This window comes from Vollenhovia emeryi, unplaced genomic scaffold (genome assembly GCF_000949405.1).
Source record: "Vollenhovia emeryi isolate VEMERY1.0 unplaced genomic scaffold, V.emery_V1.0 DF939150.1, whole genome shotgun sequence".
In the NCBI taxonomy this organism is placed as follows: Eukaryota; Metazoa; Arthropoda; class Insecta; order Hymenoptera; family Formicidae; genus Vollenhovia; species Vollenhovia emeryi.
This window is the reverse complement of record NW_011967216.1, coordinates 2,064,204-2,078,401: the sequence shown is the minus strand read 5'-3', so window position 1 is coordinate 2,078,401 and position 14,198 is coordinate 2,064,204. Positions and strand designations below refer to the sequence as shown.

At 40.7% G+C, this 14,198-nt stretch overlaps 2 protein-coding genes across 2 annotated transcripts; one reads left to right on the top strand and one right to left on the bottom strand.

The window, feature by feature from the left end:
- Positions 1–29: 29 nt before the first annotated feature.
- Positions 30–7,711, bottom strand: LOC105565652 (splicing factor 3B subunit 3). Its single transcript, XM_012019021.1, has 13 exons — positions 7,545–7,711; positions 6,893–7,403; positions 6,288–6,460; positions 5,606–6,102; positions 5,362–5,527; positions 4,951–5,119; positions 4,104–4,255; positions 3,468–3,623; positions 2,931–3,222; positions 2,137–2,803; positions 1,942–2,058; positions 1,383–1,761; positions 30–1,282 (listed from the first exon to the last, which is right to left on the bottom strand). Exons 2-13 carry the CDS (start codon positions 7,287–7,289, stop codon positions 794–796), a joined length of 3,654 nt encoding a protein of 1,217 aa, XP_011874411.1. The 5' UTR covers positions 7,290–7,403; positions 7,545–7,711; the 3' UTR covers positions 30–793.
- Positions 7,712–9,172: 1,461 nt separating this feature from the next.
- LOC105565651 (actin-related protein 1) lies at positions 9,173–13,463 on the top strand. The gene is made up of 7 exons (XM_012019019.1): positions 9,173–9,359; positions 9,702–9,766; positions 10,405–10,731; positions 10,874–11,183; positions 11,280–11,453; positions 11,866–11,928; positions 12,026–13,463. Exons 1-7 carry the CDS (start codon positions 9,312–9,314, stop codon positions 12,167–12,169), a joined length of 1,131 nt encoding a protein of 376 aa, XP_011874409.1. The 5' UTR covers positions 9,173–9,311; the 3' UTR covers positions 12,170–13,463.
- Positions 13,464–14,198: the final 735 nt, after the last annotated feature.

The following is a 14,198-nucleotide window of genomic DNA, read 5'->3' as shown; positions in this document are numbered from 1 at the left end:
TCTCTCTTCTCTTGAAACAGAAAAAGACATTTCTCCTTTAATAAATATATTCAAAGACATTCATACTGGCTGGTTATACAAATCAATAGGCGATGAATTAATGTTAGATTCGGTAGGTGATTTAATGTGCAATTTGCAAGACCACACGCTAGACGGAAATCAATTGCTTAATCACTGATGCAATTCGAATGGCAATGCGTTAGTTCGGTATATATGTAGGTACATATAGTGATGAAATAATGTCATTACATTTATATATCTACACTTGTGGTATAAATGATTAGGACCTATTCATAACACGAAAGTCAAGTCCGATAACTTTCACAGCTCAACGTTCCGTGATTTTCATAATTGTCTATAATTGTTACAGAAATACAAAAAGCTTACACGAGTCATTCTAAAGCTATTAAAATACTGTTACTTTTTCTTACCATTGCTGTTTGTTTAAAAGAAATTGAAAATACATCTCAACGTTAAGATAGATATTCTAAAAGTTTTGTTTACGTCTATATAATAAAGCTATCACACATGTAAAAAAATCTTGAATTTTTACACAGCTTTGAACTTTTATATGCAATTATGATGTATACAACAGGATTTAATTTATACGGTAGAATCGATGGAAAAGATGCATCACATTAATCCAATATTATGAAAAAAAGAACGATTGATCAATAAAAAATTAACAAAATCCATAGCAGATTTTTTCCCAAGATCATCTATATATTAGAAATGTAAGTTCTATAAGAACAAAAAAAGGAATCCAGCACATCGGAGATGGCGTCTGGAAAATTTAGAAGGCGTAACGTGTACGTATGTCCTCCAATTTCTTCGACACTTCGGATGGCGTTCTCTCGAGATCGCCGGAGATGCTCTTCTGTTTGGCGGGCTCGATCGAGTTGAATTGCTCACAGAGGTCGCCATCGATGACATTTTTTACAGGGTAATAATACGACCGGAAAGATAGATGATCTCTGCCACATAGAGGAGGATGCTCGGATCGCATGTGCATCTCCAGATGCTGGAAGAAATCGTGATCTTCGTGGCTTGTGAATGGCACGAGCACGCCTACCGTTCCGCTCAGGGTTGTGTATACCAGACTCTCAGAGCCACCCGGTATGAGAGTCGCCTTTTGCAACGACATCACCGTTTCACCGACGTGGAAACACGCTACCGTATCCGCTTTCTGACTCGCGCCATTCAGCAGCCCGCGATCCCACAGAGCCTTATTTCCAGTTGGATCTTCGTCCACATCGTCATTAATGCCAGTCGCCAATCGTATCTGAAAAAAGAGACAGGAAATATGATAATATGACAAGTTCTAATCGTTATACAAACGCACCGGGCATTGCTAATAAAGGTAAGGCAACGTGAGAACTCACCACAGCTATGTTTCCGAACTTATCGGCAGTAGCAACGGTGTCGTAATCCAATACACACGTCGTTGTAATCCACCTGGGATGCGTGTCGTCTGCGAAAACGATTAACTGATTCTCCTGGCGCTTGTACCTCACAGCGTACACGGATTCCTGCACGTCGCTGACGTAAATCCGTTGACCAATCGCGTTAATCGATACCACTGCGTTGGGTATATGTTTGTTCTCGCATTTACGCAATAGTTTCTTTTTACCCATGTCGTAAAGCCGCAACATTCTACCAACTCCGACCAGTACTCGACCCTGATACGGACAAATGGCCAACGGTACTTCATCTAACGGAGATTTGTGCAGCAGCTCGATACTAGTACACTCGGCATTTACTCTGGAACACGGAGCAATTATTTTTGCTATTTCGTAGCGAGAAATACTACGTTTGTTGAAAGATGCTGTAAATATCAGTACTGCAGGAATGTCATCAAAATTCAGACCAATTTAATATTCATCAATTCAGTATTTGCTTAAGTATTAGAGGAAATACCACGAATAAAGTGAGATATCTTACTTGTACGTATAAAGAAAACCGCCGTTGCTAACTCTAGGATTCAACTGAAATTCTTTCGCGACTCCAACGATGAGAAACAGCTGGTCACCTTGATTGGCGAATTTGACGAGACAAAGACTGCGAAGAAAAAAAAAGATTTATAACATTGGACAATTACGACTTTGTTCAAGATTGATTGTTCTTTCTATCGCTTACCATAGCGCAGCTAGATTTTGTTCGAAACGATGCTTTTCGAACGTATGCCCGGTGGTTGGTGCCATTATTCTCAGCATGGAGGCCCACAGTCCCGGACCCGCCCGCGGAGCACCAAAAACTGCCTCGTTTGGTTCCTCCGACAGGAATGCCTCCGCCAATTCCCGAGCAACCGCGGCTTCATCGGCGCCGGCTGCCTCCTGCATCTCTTCTGCCATCTGCAGTCTTCTCTGTTGCTTCGTATCGTCGGTGTAAGCGTTGTGTTCTGTCTCGATGACCACTAGATGCGCAGAATCCGGGTGAATCGCGAACTTTCTCGGCGTATACTCGAGCGGAAAGCTCACTTGATTGAACACGGCGCCAAGTTTTTCGAGCGCCAAAATTCTCAAGGTATTGGTCGATATGGCGACGATACCCTCCGGGCACTGCTCGGAACTAAATCCCGACGCGAATTCAAGACTCTCATATGACAGAGGCGTCAAGTGAAAACGATTCTGATGGTAGTAACTCAGCCAGGATCGGCTGCTCATCGCCAGCACAGCCTGGTTTCCTTGCATTCGTATTCTGAAGAGCTTGACGGGACGAGAGCCCAGATAGCGTGTTCTTGTGTCTGCAAGATCCCCAGAAATCGGATCCAACACAGTTCTGAGCAGCACACCATTTTGCAAACCTGGAATTAACGTACAACGCGTTAAATTAATTTAAGATAATTATCGGGCGTACGCTTTACAGAAACATACAAGAACTTTTGGACCACGAGCAAAAAGTATAGATGCAAATTTGGAGATATAATTTACCTATGTTCAGGTACAAACTGGATTGCTGCGGCGCCGCATCCTCGGAATTGTCAGCCTCTTTGGCGCCCATTTCCACGATGCATAAACTTTCCGCAGCTGCTGGTAATGCCTGCAAGCTTCGTGGCGCTAGACAGTCTGAGGGATCTAAAGAAATTATCCTCACGGTATTGTCCTGCAGACCAACGGCCAAAAACCACGAGCGTTGCTCGCCCACTGCCACGTTTCCAAGGGCCATGCACATTACTTCCGAGGGCATCTTTTTCCTTTCTGTATACTCGTTCAATTGTCCAGTCTGAAAAAGATGCATGGATTAAACAGTTATTGATGAAAATTTTCATGGTGTCTTGTTTACTCTACATCAGCCCCAACCACTGAGCAATAGGCTCAGCTAGGTTGGCCATGCAAGATGAAATGAGTAGTATGCTTTTCGCATTCTTTACGTCTCTGAGAACAATTGAGACACCTCAAAGAGAACAAATAATGCGATCGTGAGAATAATCGCGGAAGCGTTAAGAAAGAATTGTAGCAAGTACATACAGGGTCCATCTCGAAGTATACTAGTTCTCCTCCAGTGAGGGCAATTACGACTTGACGTTGATTGACCGCACATTTCACTATGGTCTTCTTGCCAGGTGCCTTCCATTCGTTGACACGCTTATCCGCTCGGATGTGACGTATACCGTCGGGATACACCTGAAAGATGTTTGGGATTTCAGATAATCAAATTATATACTTGATGCCATATACTTAATGGAACACATGTTGGGCCTGTAATACCAGGAAAGTTTCAACTAAATTTGGAACGTTCCAACGATGCGTGAGCCCAAATAATTTAGCACCTTTTTGACGACCGGCACGTGGTCAACCAGGTGCCGGAGATACCGAGTGCAATCGAGAAAATTTCTACAATCCCATGCATATACCATTTCTGTCCCAAGAATATCAACTAAGATAATTTAAAGAACGGGCGATTATTTCTGCCAGACAATTTATTAATTTAGAGAGAATTGTTATTTATCATTTAATTAATAATTTGAAATGTTTTAATGGCCGAATTAAATTTTACTTACTTCAAGTTTTACACTACTCTCATATTTAACATAATATTGGAGGCATGGTTCATGCATAGGGTCCACGGTATACCATACGATATAATTTCCATGTGCAATGTACCTGCACCAACGCGTCCTCGCCCAAGGCGGAGCAACTCAAGGTCGGTGTTGTACCGAGAAAACCCGAGTCCGTCACTTCCTCGACAGTCTCACCAATACTGAGTACGAGTGTGGCGTTCACGAAGGACACTATGATGTATGCATCATATTCCTCTGCAATCAAAATTATAAAGCTCATCCTCAATACGTAGGAAAATGCGTCGTCGAATCGAGTATTTGAATTTGCACAGAGAAACATAATATAGGTGTCCTCGATCATTCGAAACTGCGCACGCTCTCGTGGGGCACGGAAAGAGTCGACGAGCTTTCGCTCCCTTTCTTTTTTAATTTTTTTTTGTCGAACGAATCGACTCTTACTCATGCCAATTTCGCGCCGAGGTTCCTTACCTTTCGGTCATTCAGAGTTCTGTAGGTCAACCAATAGCGCGCTGGCATCCTGAAAGAGAGAACTGGTGTTTGATAAGAGTGTATCAAGCCACCAGGTTCATTAATATCGTTTTTACAAAACCGATGCCGTTTGTCTTTTTAAAGCAAGACTACAAGTTTCTTTTCCAAGTTATATCAAGTACTAAGGTTCTTACCCCAAAGCTTTACGCAAACTTGCTTGAGTTATACTATTGAGCTACTTACGATCCACCACTTTTGTGAAAAAGAGGATGGAGAAAACAAAATAATACAAGTCCGTGACACTTGTAATGCCGACTGAACAGAATATTCGATTCCTCGTCGTTTTGCACGTGGAAAGTAAATGCTCAACGAAAAGATAGCCAAGACTTATCGATTGTCGAATAAGCAATTCAAGTGGAAACATGCAGACAATTGATATGTGGAAATATCTTTCGACTAACCATCGATTCTTCTCTTGACAGTCCACACAGCGTTTGGATTACCAGGCAGTTCGCTCACGGCCATCTCTGAAACCTCGAGACCGTGGCGTAACACTCGCAACGTGGATCGCGGTCCTCGTCCGCAAGCGATGTACAATTGTGGCGTATCTTCGTTCGCCAGATCTGCTACCTAAACGATCAAAAGCTCTCATAAGCGTTCGCTTCTCGTCTCTTCTCGAAGAGAATAACGTAAGGGAAGGAAAACATCGTGTCTCTCTAAGTATTCACTTCAATTTGCAATAACAAACCAAAGGCGACAAAGAGAATTTTGCTATCGCACCGTAGTCCACAGGAAAGAGACGCACGAGTAACGCCTCCCACCTACTTGCAAGTGCATAATCGAATGAAACTTGTATGTATTTTATAAATCACCTGACAAGCCATTATAGGCGAGAGACTGTCCATTTCGTCGACCAGCACCAGATTTCGGAGCGGTCGAGGGGCGAAGAAGAAAGTGTCACCTTCCTCCAACGGCATTGCCGAACTGAACTCGGGTTCGTCGTCGTCGTCTCCGAGATGCGCTATTTGATACAGGTAACTGAAACCGAACAACGTAAGTGCTCGCAGTAACTTGAACGCGTGTGTACAACGCATGTGCAAAGGCATTAGTACTAACTGGTTGCCGAATTCCGAGGCGACAAACAGGAATCCCGTTTTCAGGACGCACATACTCGCCGCTACGGGTACCGTGTCGAAGTACTTGAGCTTAATCTCGGTGACCATGTCCTCGTCAGTCTCGAGGGTGATTTTGAAGATGTCACCCTGCTCCGTCTGTGCCAGAAAGAAGAACATGCTCTTCGTCTTGTGCGTGGCTGAGCAGACAAATATCATTCCTCTCTCTGGATCGTCCAGGTCGTTACGGCGCCGTGGGATCGGGCAACGTATGTCGTGCTGATCCCCGAGATTCTTGTACGTGAGATAGTTCTCGGAACAGATGAGCACGCCGCTCGGACCGTCGTTGCCACCGGGCACGGAAACAAGAAAGTTGGCGTGTTCCTCCAACGGCTCGCTGTACTTACGCACCACGTGATTCAGGCCAAGATCGAGCTCGTATAGCGTAAGCGTTTGCTGCGTTTTCACCGCCGCGTCGCCCGTGGGATCGCTGTCAGCTTCCTGAATTAACATTTTTACAAGGTACATTAATTACAGGCGCTTTATGCAAATATAATGCTACAAATGATTGTAAAACCATCATTCTGATGAAACATTGTAATCACTGTTACTCAGGTGAAACACGGTAGTAATCATGTAATAACATCTTACTCAAAAGTGATTTTAAAAAAATTACACAAGTTTACCTCGTAATCGATTTCTAAACACGCAAACATAGGATTCTCGAAGCCAACGTCGACTCCAACTGTATGGTACACCAGTGTGTTGCTCTTGTGAGCTTCCAATGGAGAAGAGATTGTCAGACGGGCCTCGGCGTCTCTGTTGAGAATGTACACAAGTTTCTGCTTTTCGATAGCACCTACGACAGTAAATAACAAGATACAACATCTGCGTTGAAGTAATTGCAATTATTGCGTTACCAATATCATCATAGCTGTGATTCGGCAGCTTGCACTAGTGCGTACTATAAAGCTTGTTCAACTTTTATATTTAAGGATTGTTTTAAATACTTCCTAGCCAGTACAATGATTTGTACTGCATTAGTACGGATCATTTTTTTTTTGCTAAATAGTATTAGGATATGTACTTGAGAGCATAAATATAAGAGTAGATTCTGAACAAGCCTTAGTGTGTACTCAGTGTGCACTAGTGCAAGCTGTTGAATTCGCTACAAATCAATGTCAATCAATAAAAAAAAGAAACAACTCATCTACTACTTAGTGAAAAAATAACAATATAAATTGGATTGTAAAACTGCCGAAGACAGAAGCTAGATAAAAGCACACGGTACCTATCATCACTGCTCTTCCTTTCGGATCGATAGCAAGATATTGGCCAGGGACGATACGTCTACATCCACTCTTGCCGAAAGTTTCTTGATGCACCTTCTCAAAAATGTTTTTGGCAGGAATATACTCCAATATCACTATACGCCCGGAATCTGACCCAACGACAATGTAATCTTTTGTCCCGCCAGTCAGTCTGAATGCCATAAGGGACCGGACGATGCCGAAGACCTCAACGGTCAGCAGGGTGTGGACCTTCCCTGTATTTGGATCCGGTCGTAGAAGCTCTAACGACTTGCCGCGGGAGACAAGGATCTCCTGCATCTTGCTGCCGGAAAAATTACCGTGCACCGCGTGTGTGATGCCCGTGGCACGTTGAAGGGTTAAATTGTACAGATACATCTTGGCTAGCTAGATTGTTGCTATTTTTTTTTTATTCCTTCGTCGACTTCTCAACCGATCGATGAATGAACGGAGGGCTTATGCTCTCGCCAAGCGTCTACGAGAGTCCATGCTCTGTAACGAGATGCGTGCCTTGATGTAACGATCCGATACACGACACAGTCGTTCCCACGCCGAAATTGATTCAAGACGAGTCAAGCGCGAAAATATAAGAATAACTACGAGAGCGGACGACTTCCAGGGATATTATTTTACCTCGATCGAGTCTGCAACGTGCCGATGCTCGACGATGCCGCCGGATTTTCTCTTTGCAATTGAACCGGGACAAATATACCCACCGCCGCCACGACCGTTAAGAGGGAACGGACCCCCACTTCGCACTACTTGGTGAATTACGAGTAATTCGCCGGAAACGACGCGCATCTGTCTCTCGTCATTGGCTGCGAGTAGAGACCAGTAGAGACCCTCTAATCAAAGCCTGGCCATAAGGAAGCAAGCTGTGATTGGTCCGCCATTTTTCGTCAATTTGCGCCAGTTTTATAAAGCGGTAATTATATGCTCGTATTCGGATACATCTCGTATCATCGCAGTTAGTTTCTCGTCGCTTCGAGTATACTTTTTGGCCGTTTCTAGGTTAAAAACGAGAAATAATACACGGAATATTAAATCGAGTGCCTAACGGAATTTATAAATAAAAATACATATGCGCCAGTGAATTTTTAATTATTTTCGGACGATTGCGTCTCGATTAACCGTTAATTCAGTTGCGTTTATTGTACGGTGTCGATGTTAAAATCTATAATTTTCAAGTTTTTCGTTTATTAACGGAAATGTATAATCTTGAAAATTTTCTTTTTTTAACTGAATCGTACAAATGCTAGTCAGAATTATGCAGAACTTTGAGTCGAATTTCGATTGCGATACGTTTAATTGAAAAAGTAAATATCAATTAATCTTATCCGTGCTGAATTATGTTGTAATATTTCCTCGTCGATAGTTCAAGCTAATACATCGACGACTTCTGTTGATTAAAAATTCGTACCGTTGAGTAAATTTACACGGAATACCGGAAAATTACACGGTATACCGAGTGCAAATAGTAACTTGGTGCAATCGTATATTTTTCGTGTTTCCTTTCCTGTCGCGTGTGATTAATACTGATGAGGTGTTATACAAAGTGCCACGAAGTCTCGATCATACCACGAGATTTGGTCAATCATGCCACGAAACGTAAGTGCACAAATCAAATGAGATTGCAACGAAAAATTCAATATAAATGATTCCTTTTTACATTTGGTAGAAAATTCGGTAATACTGAAGGAGATTATTATATATTTCTGTTCGTGGGATGTTTAATCTCTATTTTTCGAACATATAAAGAATGTATTTCATGGCCGCAACTTTTCATAGTATCTGTCTTGCAATATCGGAGTTTATTGCACACGGCAATGTTTATTAAGACCTGTGTCCACGTTGCTAGAACTTGGTCCACGTTTTAGTTCCGAGAAATGTGTAACCAATCAACTTGTAGCTTTTATGGAATAGCGAGTTAATAAATATTTATTTAAAACTACCTGGATTGCTCGCAAACCTTTTCGATCACACTTCATAACTCTCCATACAAAATATCAAACGATTTCCTATAAAAACTTTGTTTATTTTATCTATTCCGGCTAAATATTAGATAGAGAAATTAATTAATTACAAATAAACGAATGACTCACGAACCTTTTCGATTGCACTTCAAATGTTTTCATACGAAATACAAACGATTGCAAATAAGAGTCATTTAAAAACACGTACATTTCCGGTCAAGTGTGACCGCTCGCCCTGCTGAAGGTTGGTGGTGGCTGTTGGCACTCCTGCTCGCGACGCACTTCGAGAAACGATCCTCGAATCGCATGGATCGCTGATGACTCCCTTCAGACGCCTCGCTCCTCGCAGGATAGGTGTGTGCCTGTGGGGTTACGGTTGCAGGTCCTCGATCGAAACAAAGTCGCGTGGACATTCCAAATCCGTACTATGGAGCCGTACGACGTAATCGTCAACCAGCCGGTGGTTATCGACAACGTAAGTGCCCGGCCGCTCCGGTTCTTCCCGCGTCCGGGAAAGCGAGCGATGTGTCAAATCTCAATGTCGGCCGTCGACGTCGACGTCGACGAGGGATTTGTCGTTTGAAAGGACACGCGACGTCCGACGTTTCCCCTCGCGCTCGCATTGCCATTGACCGTCTCGATTTCTCTTCTATTCTACCCTGGTTCCTGGCCGCAAATGAAAATGGTCGTCGGCGATCGTTGTCGACATCGTCGACGGTCCGTTCGATGATGATTGTGATAACGTCGATATGACGACGATATTTCCCCGGTTTAGGCTCGATAGAGTTATAATTACACCTGGTTTCGTTCTGTTCAGGGATCTGGCGTGATCAAGGCAGGCTTCGCGGGCGATCAGATACCTAAATGCAGATTCCCGAATTAGTAAGTAGGCTGGAAGAGTGCTGTTGACATTTGTGACGGTGTCTGTTTCTCCAGCTTGCTGTTGGACAAGTTATTCTGATGACGTACATGGAGAATATCTAGATCTCTGATTTAATTATTTGGCGATTAACTCAACGGGAATTGCTTCTAAATGTATTTGTCACTTGTGGCCCGGGTACCTATCATGGAAATATTCGGAATGGATTTCGACTGGAATTATTCCGTTTCCTCTAGAAAACGCAATAGAAATCTAGGAAGTAATTGAACGATTCTGATCGGAATCAATTCCGAACATTTCCATGGTGAATACCCTGATCTCTCTATTTGAAGAAAATTTATAATTCCACCTGGGTTAACAAAGTGTCAGACATTATTCAACAAGCTAATTTGAAATTCCCTAAATGATTTGGCTAAATTCAAAGATTGTTTTCTAATTTATCATCCTTCGAGAGAGATGAGACCTAATTCTGACAGATTGAAGAAAGTTATGGCTCTTAGAAACTGTAATTAATGATTGAGAAATAATATTAAAAAATGTTATATATGCCAAGTTTTGAAATAAATTGAGAATTTTTAGTTATACATCGGCGGCAGTATTGACTGGTACAAAAGAATTAATGCATAATTCCTGTATTTAGCATTGGAAGGCCAAAACATGTACGTGTTATGGCTGGTGCTTTGGAGGGAGATCTGTTTGTGGGTCCAATAGCGGAGGAGCATCGTGGCCTTTTATCTCTTCGGTATCCAATGGAACACGGTGTGGTCACAGATTGGAACGACATGGAGCGCATCTGGTCTTACGTCTATAGCAAAGATCAGTTGGCCACGTTCAGCGAGGAGCATCCGGTCTTGCTTACAGAAGCACCTTTAAACCCCAGGAAGAATCGTGAGAAGGCAGCCGAAATATTTTTCGAAACGTTTAATGTTCCAGCTTTGTTTGTTTCTATGCAAGCTGTACTTAGCTTGTGAGTAACCTTTTACGATACTCGGCATTAAAACGATTTTCAACTTTTCCCTTCGGAAATTAGAATCTCAGGATTATATTGTTTATAACTGGAGGACCGTTTTGGATTGCATAATAACGATTTGCGCCATTTATTAATACAGATACGCGACAGGCAGAACTACGGGAGTAGTTTTAGATGCTGGCGATGGTGTTACGCACGCTGTACCTATTTATGAAGGTTTCGCCATGCCTCACAGTATAATGCGAGTTGATATAGCAGGACGTGATGTCACAAGGCATCTTAGGCTACTTTTACGCAAGGAAGGTATTAATTTCAAGACCACCGCGGAATTTGAAATTGTCAGAATAATTAAAGAGCGAGCGTGCTACCTCGCTAGCAACCCTCAAAAAGAAGAGACAATAGAGACGGAGAAGTTTCAATATGTGTTACCTGACGGCAGTCACTTGGAGGTGATAAAAGAATTGGAATAAATATTAGAAAAATACTAGTTGACAATAACTTTGAGATTGCAAGTTTAAAATGTTTTTATGTTTTATTTTATATAGATTGGTCCGGCACGATTCAGAGCTCCTGAGGTGCTGTTCAGACCAGATCTGATAGGCGAAGAATGCGAAGGCCTTCATGAAGTACTAACGTATTCCATTCAGAAGTCCGATTTGGATTTGAGAAAAGTTCTATTCCAAAATATCGTGTTGTCGGGTGGATCGACATTATTCCGCGTAAGCACAAACATGTGTAATACATGTGTAAAATAAGCAAAGGATATAAGAAAATTATGTCCTTTTGTGTTCTTTCTTTATACAGGGTGTCTTTCCATATCCGACAAAATTTTTGAGAAGGTAGAACGGATCGAGATGAACGGAAAAGTCCTGTACCATTTTGCAATTTTCGTAATAGTTAACGAGTAATTAATTATGAAAAATCGTTGTCTTAGGCCGGCCTAAAACAACGATTTTTAATAATTAATTACTCGTTAACTATTACGAGAATTGCAAAATGGTACAGGACTTTTCCGTTCATCTCGATCCGTTCTACCTTCTCAAAAATTTTGTCGGATATGGAAAGACTCACCCTGTATATTATACAGAAGAATTATCAATGTAATAAGATTCTCTCATGTTTATTGTTTAGGGTTTCGGTGACAGGTTATTGTCGGAGATTCGTAGAATGTCGCCAAAAGACATTAAAATAAGGGTAAGGAAGCAAAGAATAAATGAAAATAGTACATAAACGATGAACCAAGTTTCCAATATTAAGTAATATCACTGTAAATTCATTTCTGGTTTAACAGATATCCGCACCTCAGGAACGATTATACAGCACTTGGATCGGCGGTTCCATTTTGGCTTCTTTGGATACGTTCAAAAAGATGTGGGTGAGCAAAAGAGAATTCGACGAGGATGGTATACGGGCTATTCATCGTAAAACATTTTGAATTTAATTTAGAGAAGCTTTCGAGAATGTTATATATCGAATAATTTTATTATAATACGAAATGATGGCACACACACTCGGCACGGTAACAAAATAGTATATCGCAAGCAAGCATAATTCATAATTATTTTGGATAGTAATTCGTATAATTTTTATCATTATTTCATGGAGTCATTATTTAGTTATTTCTAATCATGTTTTAAGGCCCGCGATATAGTGCAAAAACAGTTTCGATTAATTTTTTTGTCTCTTTAATCGATTAATGTGACTTTATTTTGATAGGTATATACATGGTTGTGTCAATATACAATTAATATACATGAATATTTCTGCAAAGACTGTACGACATGATAAAAAGAAAGCTAGCAACCTCAAAATCCCGTAAAAATGTAAATAACGTCTTTTCGAATCAAATGAATTGTCAAACATAAAATTTCAAACTGGTTTTAGAATTTATTTATTTTTATTTATATATTTATGTTGTGCGCTCCTTTAAGGTGTGTACCGCAGAATACACGATTTGTCATATCTAAGACAAAACGCTCTATTTCGTGTTCAATATAGCAAAACGAGGTTCTGTAATTTCTATGTGCAACAACATTTATACAAAGCATTGTAAATATGTATGCTTTCGTAAAAATAAATCACCATAGTCTTTACACGTACACGCGACACACACACACACAAGTGCATGTGATTAAAATGTGAATTTCTATAATTATACTGTAACGTCGAGATTTGTAGCTTTAACTTAAACAGTTGATTCCAACATACTTTGTATCACGCTATAAGCTATTGATTTTTAAATGTATATTAAATGCTGAAGGAGAACACAGTCTTTGATACCTTTCATTTACATAGCGTATTTTGCTGCGATAAGAATAGGGATTATCGACGTTCTTATCGCTGCGTAACAAGGAAGATCGTGTTTGCAAATAATGAGCAATAATTAAATTGGAACGAATTCAGTCGTCATGAAATATCTGTTGGAATTTTATATTGTATACGATATGTCTGCACTGCTCGGGGAGAAAAGAATATCAAGGACGTTTAGAAACTTGTTGACAATTAATTTATTTAACGTCGCACACGCAATGAAAAAATACTCGAAATTACGAGATACTGCACGAGGCAAGAAGTACTGTATTTAGAGAAATGCGCCTGAATCAATATATAATATTTAAAAGACAACCTGCAAACGCATCTATATTAAAGCTAATGTAAACGAGTGTTTATACCATTTTTAATTATTTAACAAATGTGTATTTTTGTTTAATAAATAAACAACTATACGATACATGCTGGTTTTTATATCTGCGGTAATCGAAAAGCGCGCACGCGTGAAACAATTCTGTGTTGATTTCCTATATTCATATGTATTGTATAAATTTTATACTTGTATATAATTTATTTGATAATATTTACGAGACTGTAATCATTCAGGATAACATTTAGCCAAATATCTTAAATATTTATTACGCAAATAAATATAACATGGTAATATATAAACGGCATGTATGTAGGTGGTATATATGTATATATTGGAGAAGCGAAAATTAATGTCTACGCGCATGCGTAGAAAAGACGCAGACGAGTTAGTCCCAGTCTACAATAGATGATTTAAGCCCTAAGCTTTAAGAAATTGACCAATCACGGTCAAGTATGAGTAGAATGCGCGACTGTGATTAGTCAATTTCTTAAGGCTTAGTCCCAGTCTACAATAGATGATTTAAGCCCTAAGCTTTAAGAAATTGGCCAATCACGGTCAAGTATGAGTAGAATGCGCGACTGTGATTAGTCAATTTCTTAAGGCTTAGGGCTTAAATCTCTATTGTAGACTGGGACTTAGGGCTTAAATCTCTATTGTAGACTGGGACTTAAGCCCGCTGCAGACGATGCTATTTTTCCTGCTGGATTGCTTGCGATTTAGTAAATTACTATCGTTGCACCACTCAGCATTCAGGATTCCTAGTAATTTACTAAATTGCAAGCAATCCAGCAGGAAAAATAGCATCGTCTGCAGCGGGCTT

What these genes read in the sequence shown, in the direction of transcription:
- LOC105565652 (XM_012019021.1), bottom strand. Translation starts at nt 7,289, where the DNA reads ATGTATCTGTACAATTTAACCCTTCAACGTGCCACGGGCATCACACAC. An exon ending in GTTTAGAAATCGATTACGAG is followed by an intron (nt 6,103 to 6,287) that starts GTAAACTTGTGT and finishes ATGTTAATTCAG; the next exon opens with GAAGCTGACAGCGATCCCAC. An exon ending in TGTCAAGAGAAGAATCGATG is followed by an intron (nt 4,256 to 4,950) that starts GTTAGTCGAAAG and finishes TTTTGATTGCAG; the next exon opens with AGGAATATGATGCATACATC.
- LOC105565651 (XM_012019019.1), top strand. Translation starts at nt 9,312, where the DNA reads ATGGAGCCGTACGACGTAATCGTCAACCAGCCGGTGGTTATCGACAAC. An exon ending in AGCCGGTGGTTATCGACAAC is followed by an intron (nt 9,360 to 9,701) that starts GTAAGTGCCCGG and finishes CGTTCTGTTCAG; the next exon opens with GGATCTGGCGTGATCAAGGC. An exon ending in AAATGCAGATTCCCGAATTA is followed by an intron (nt 9,767 to 10,404) that starts GTAAGTAGGCTG and finishes TCCTGTATTTAG; the next exon opens with CATTGGAAGGCCAAAACATG.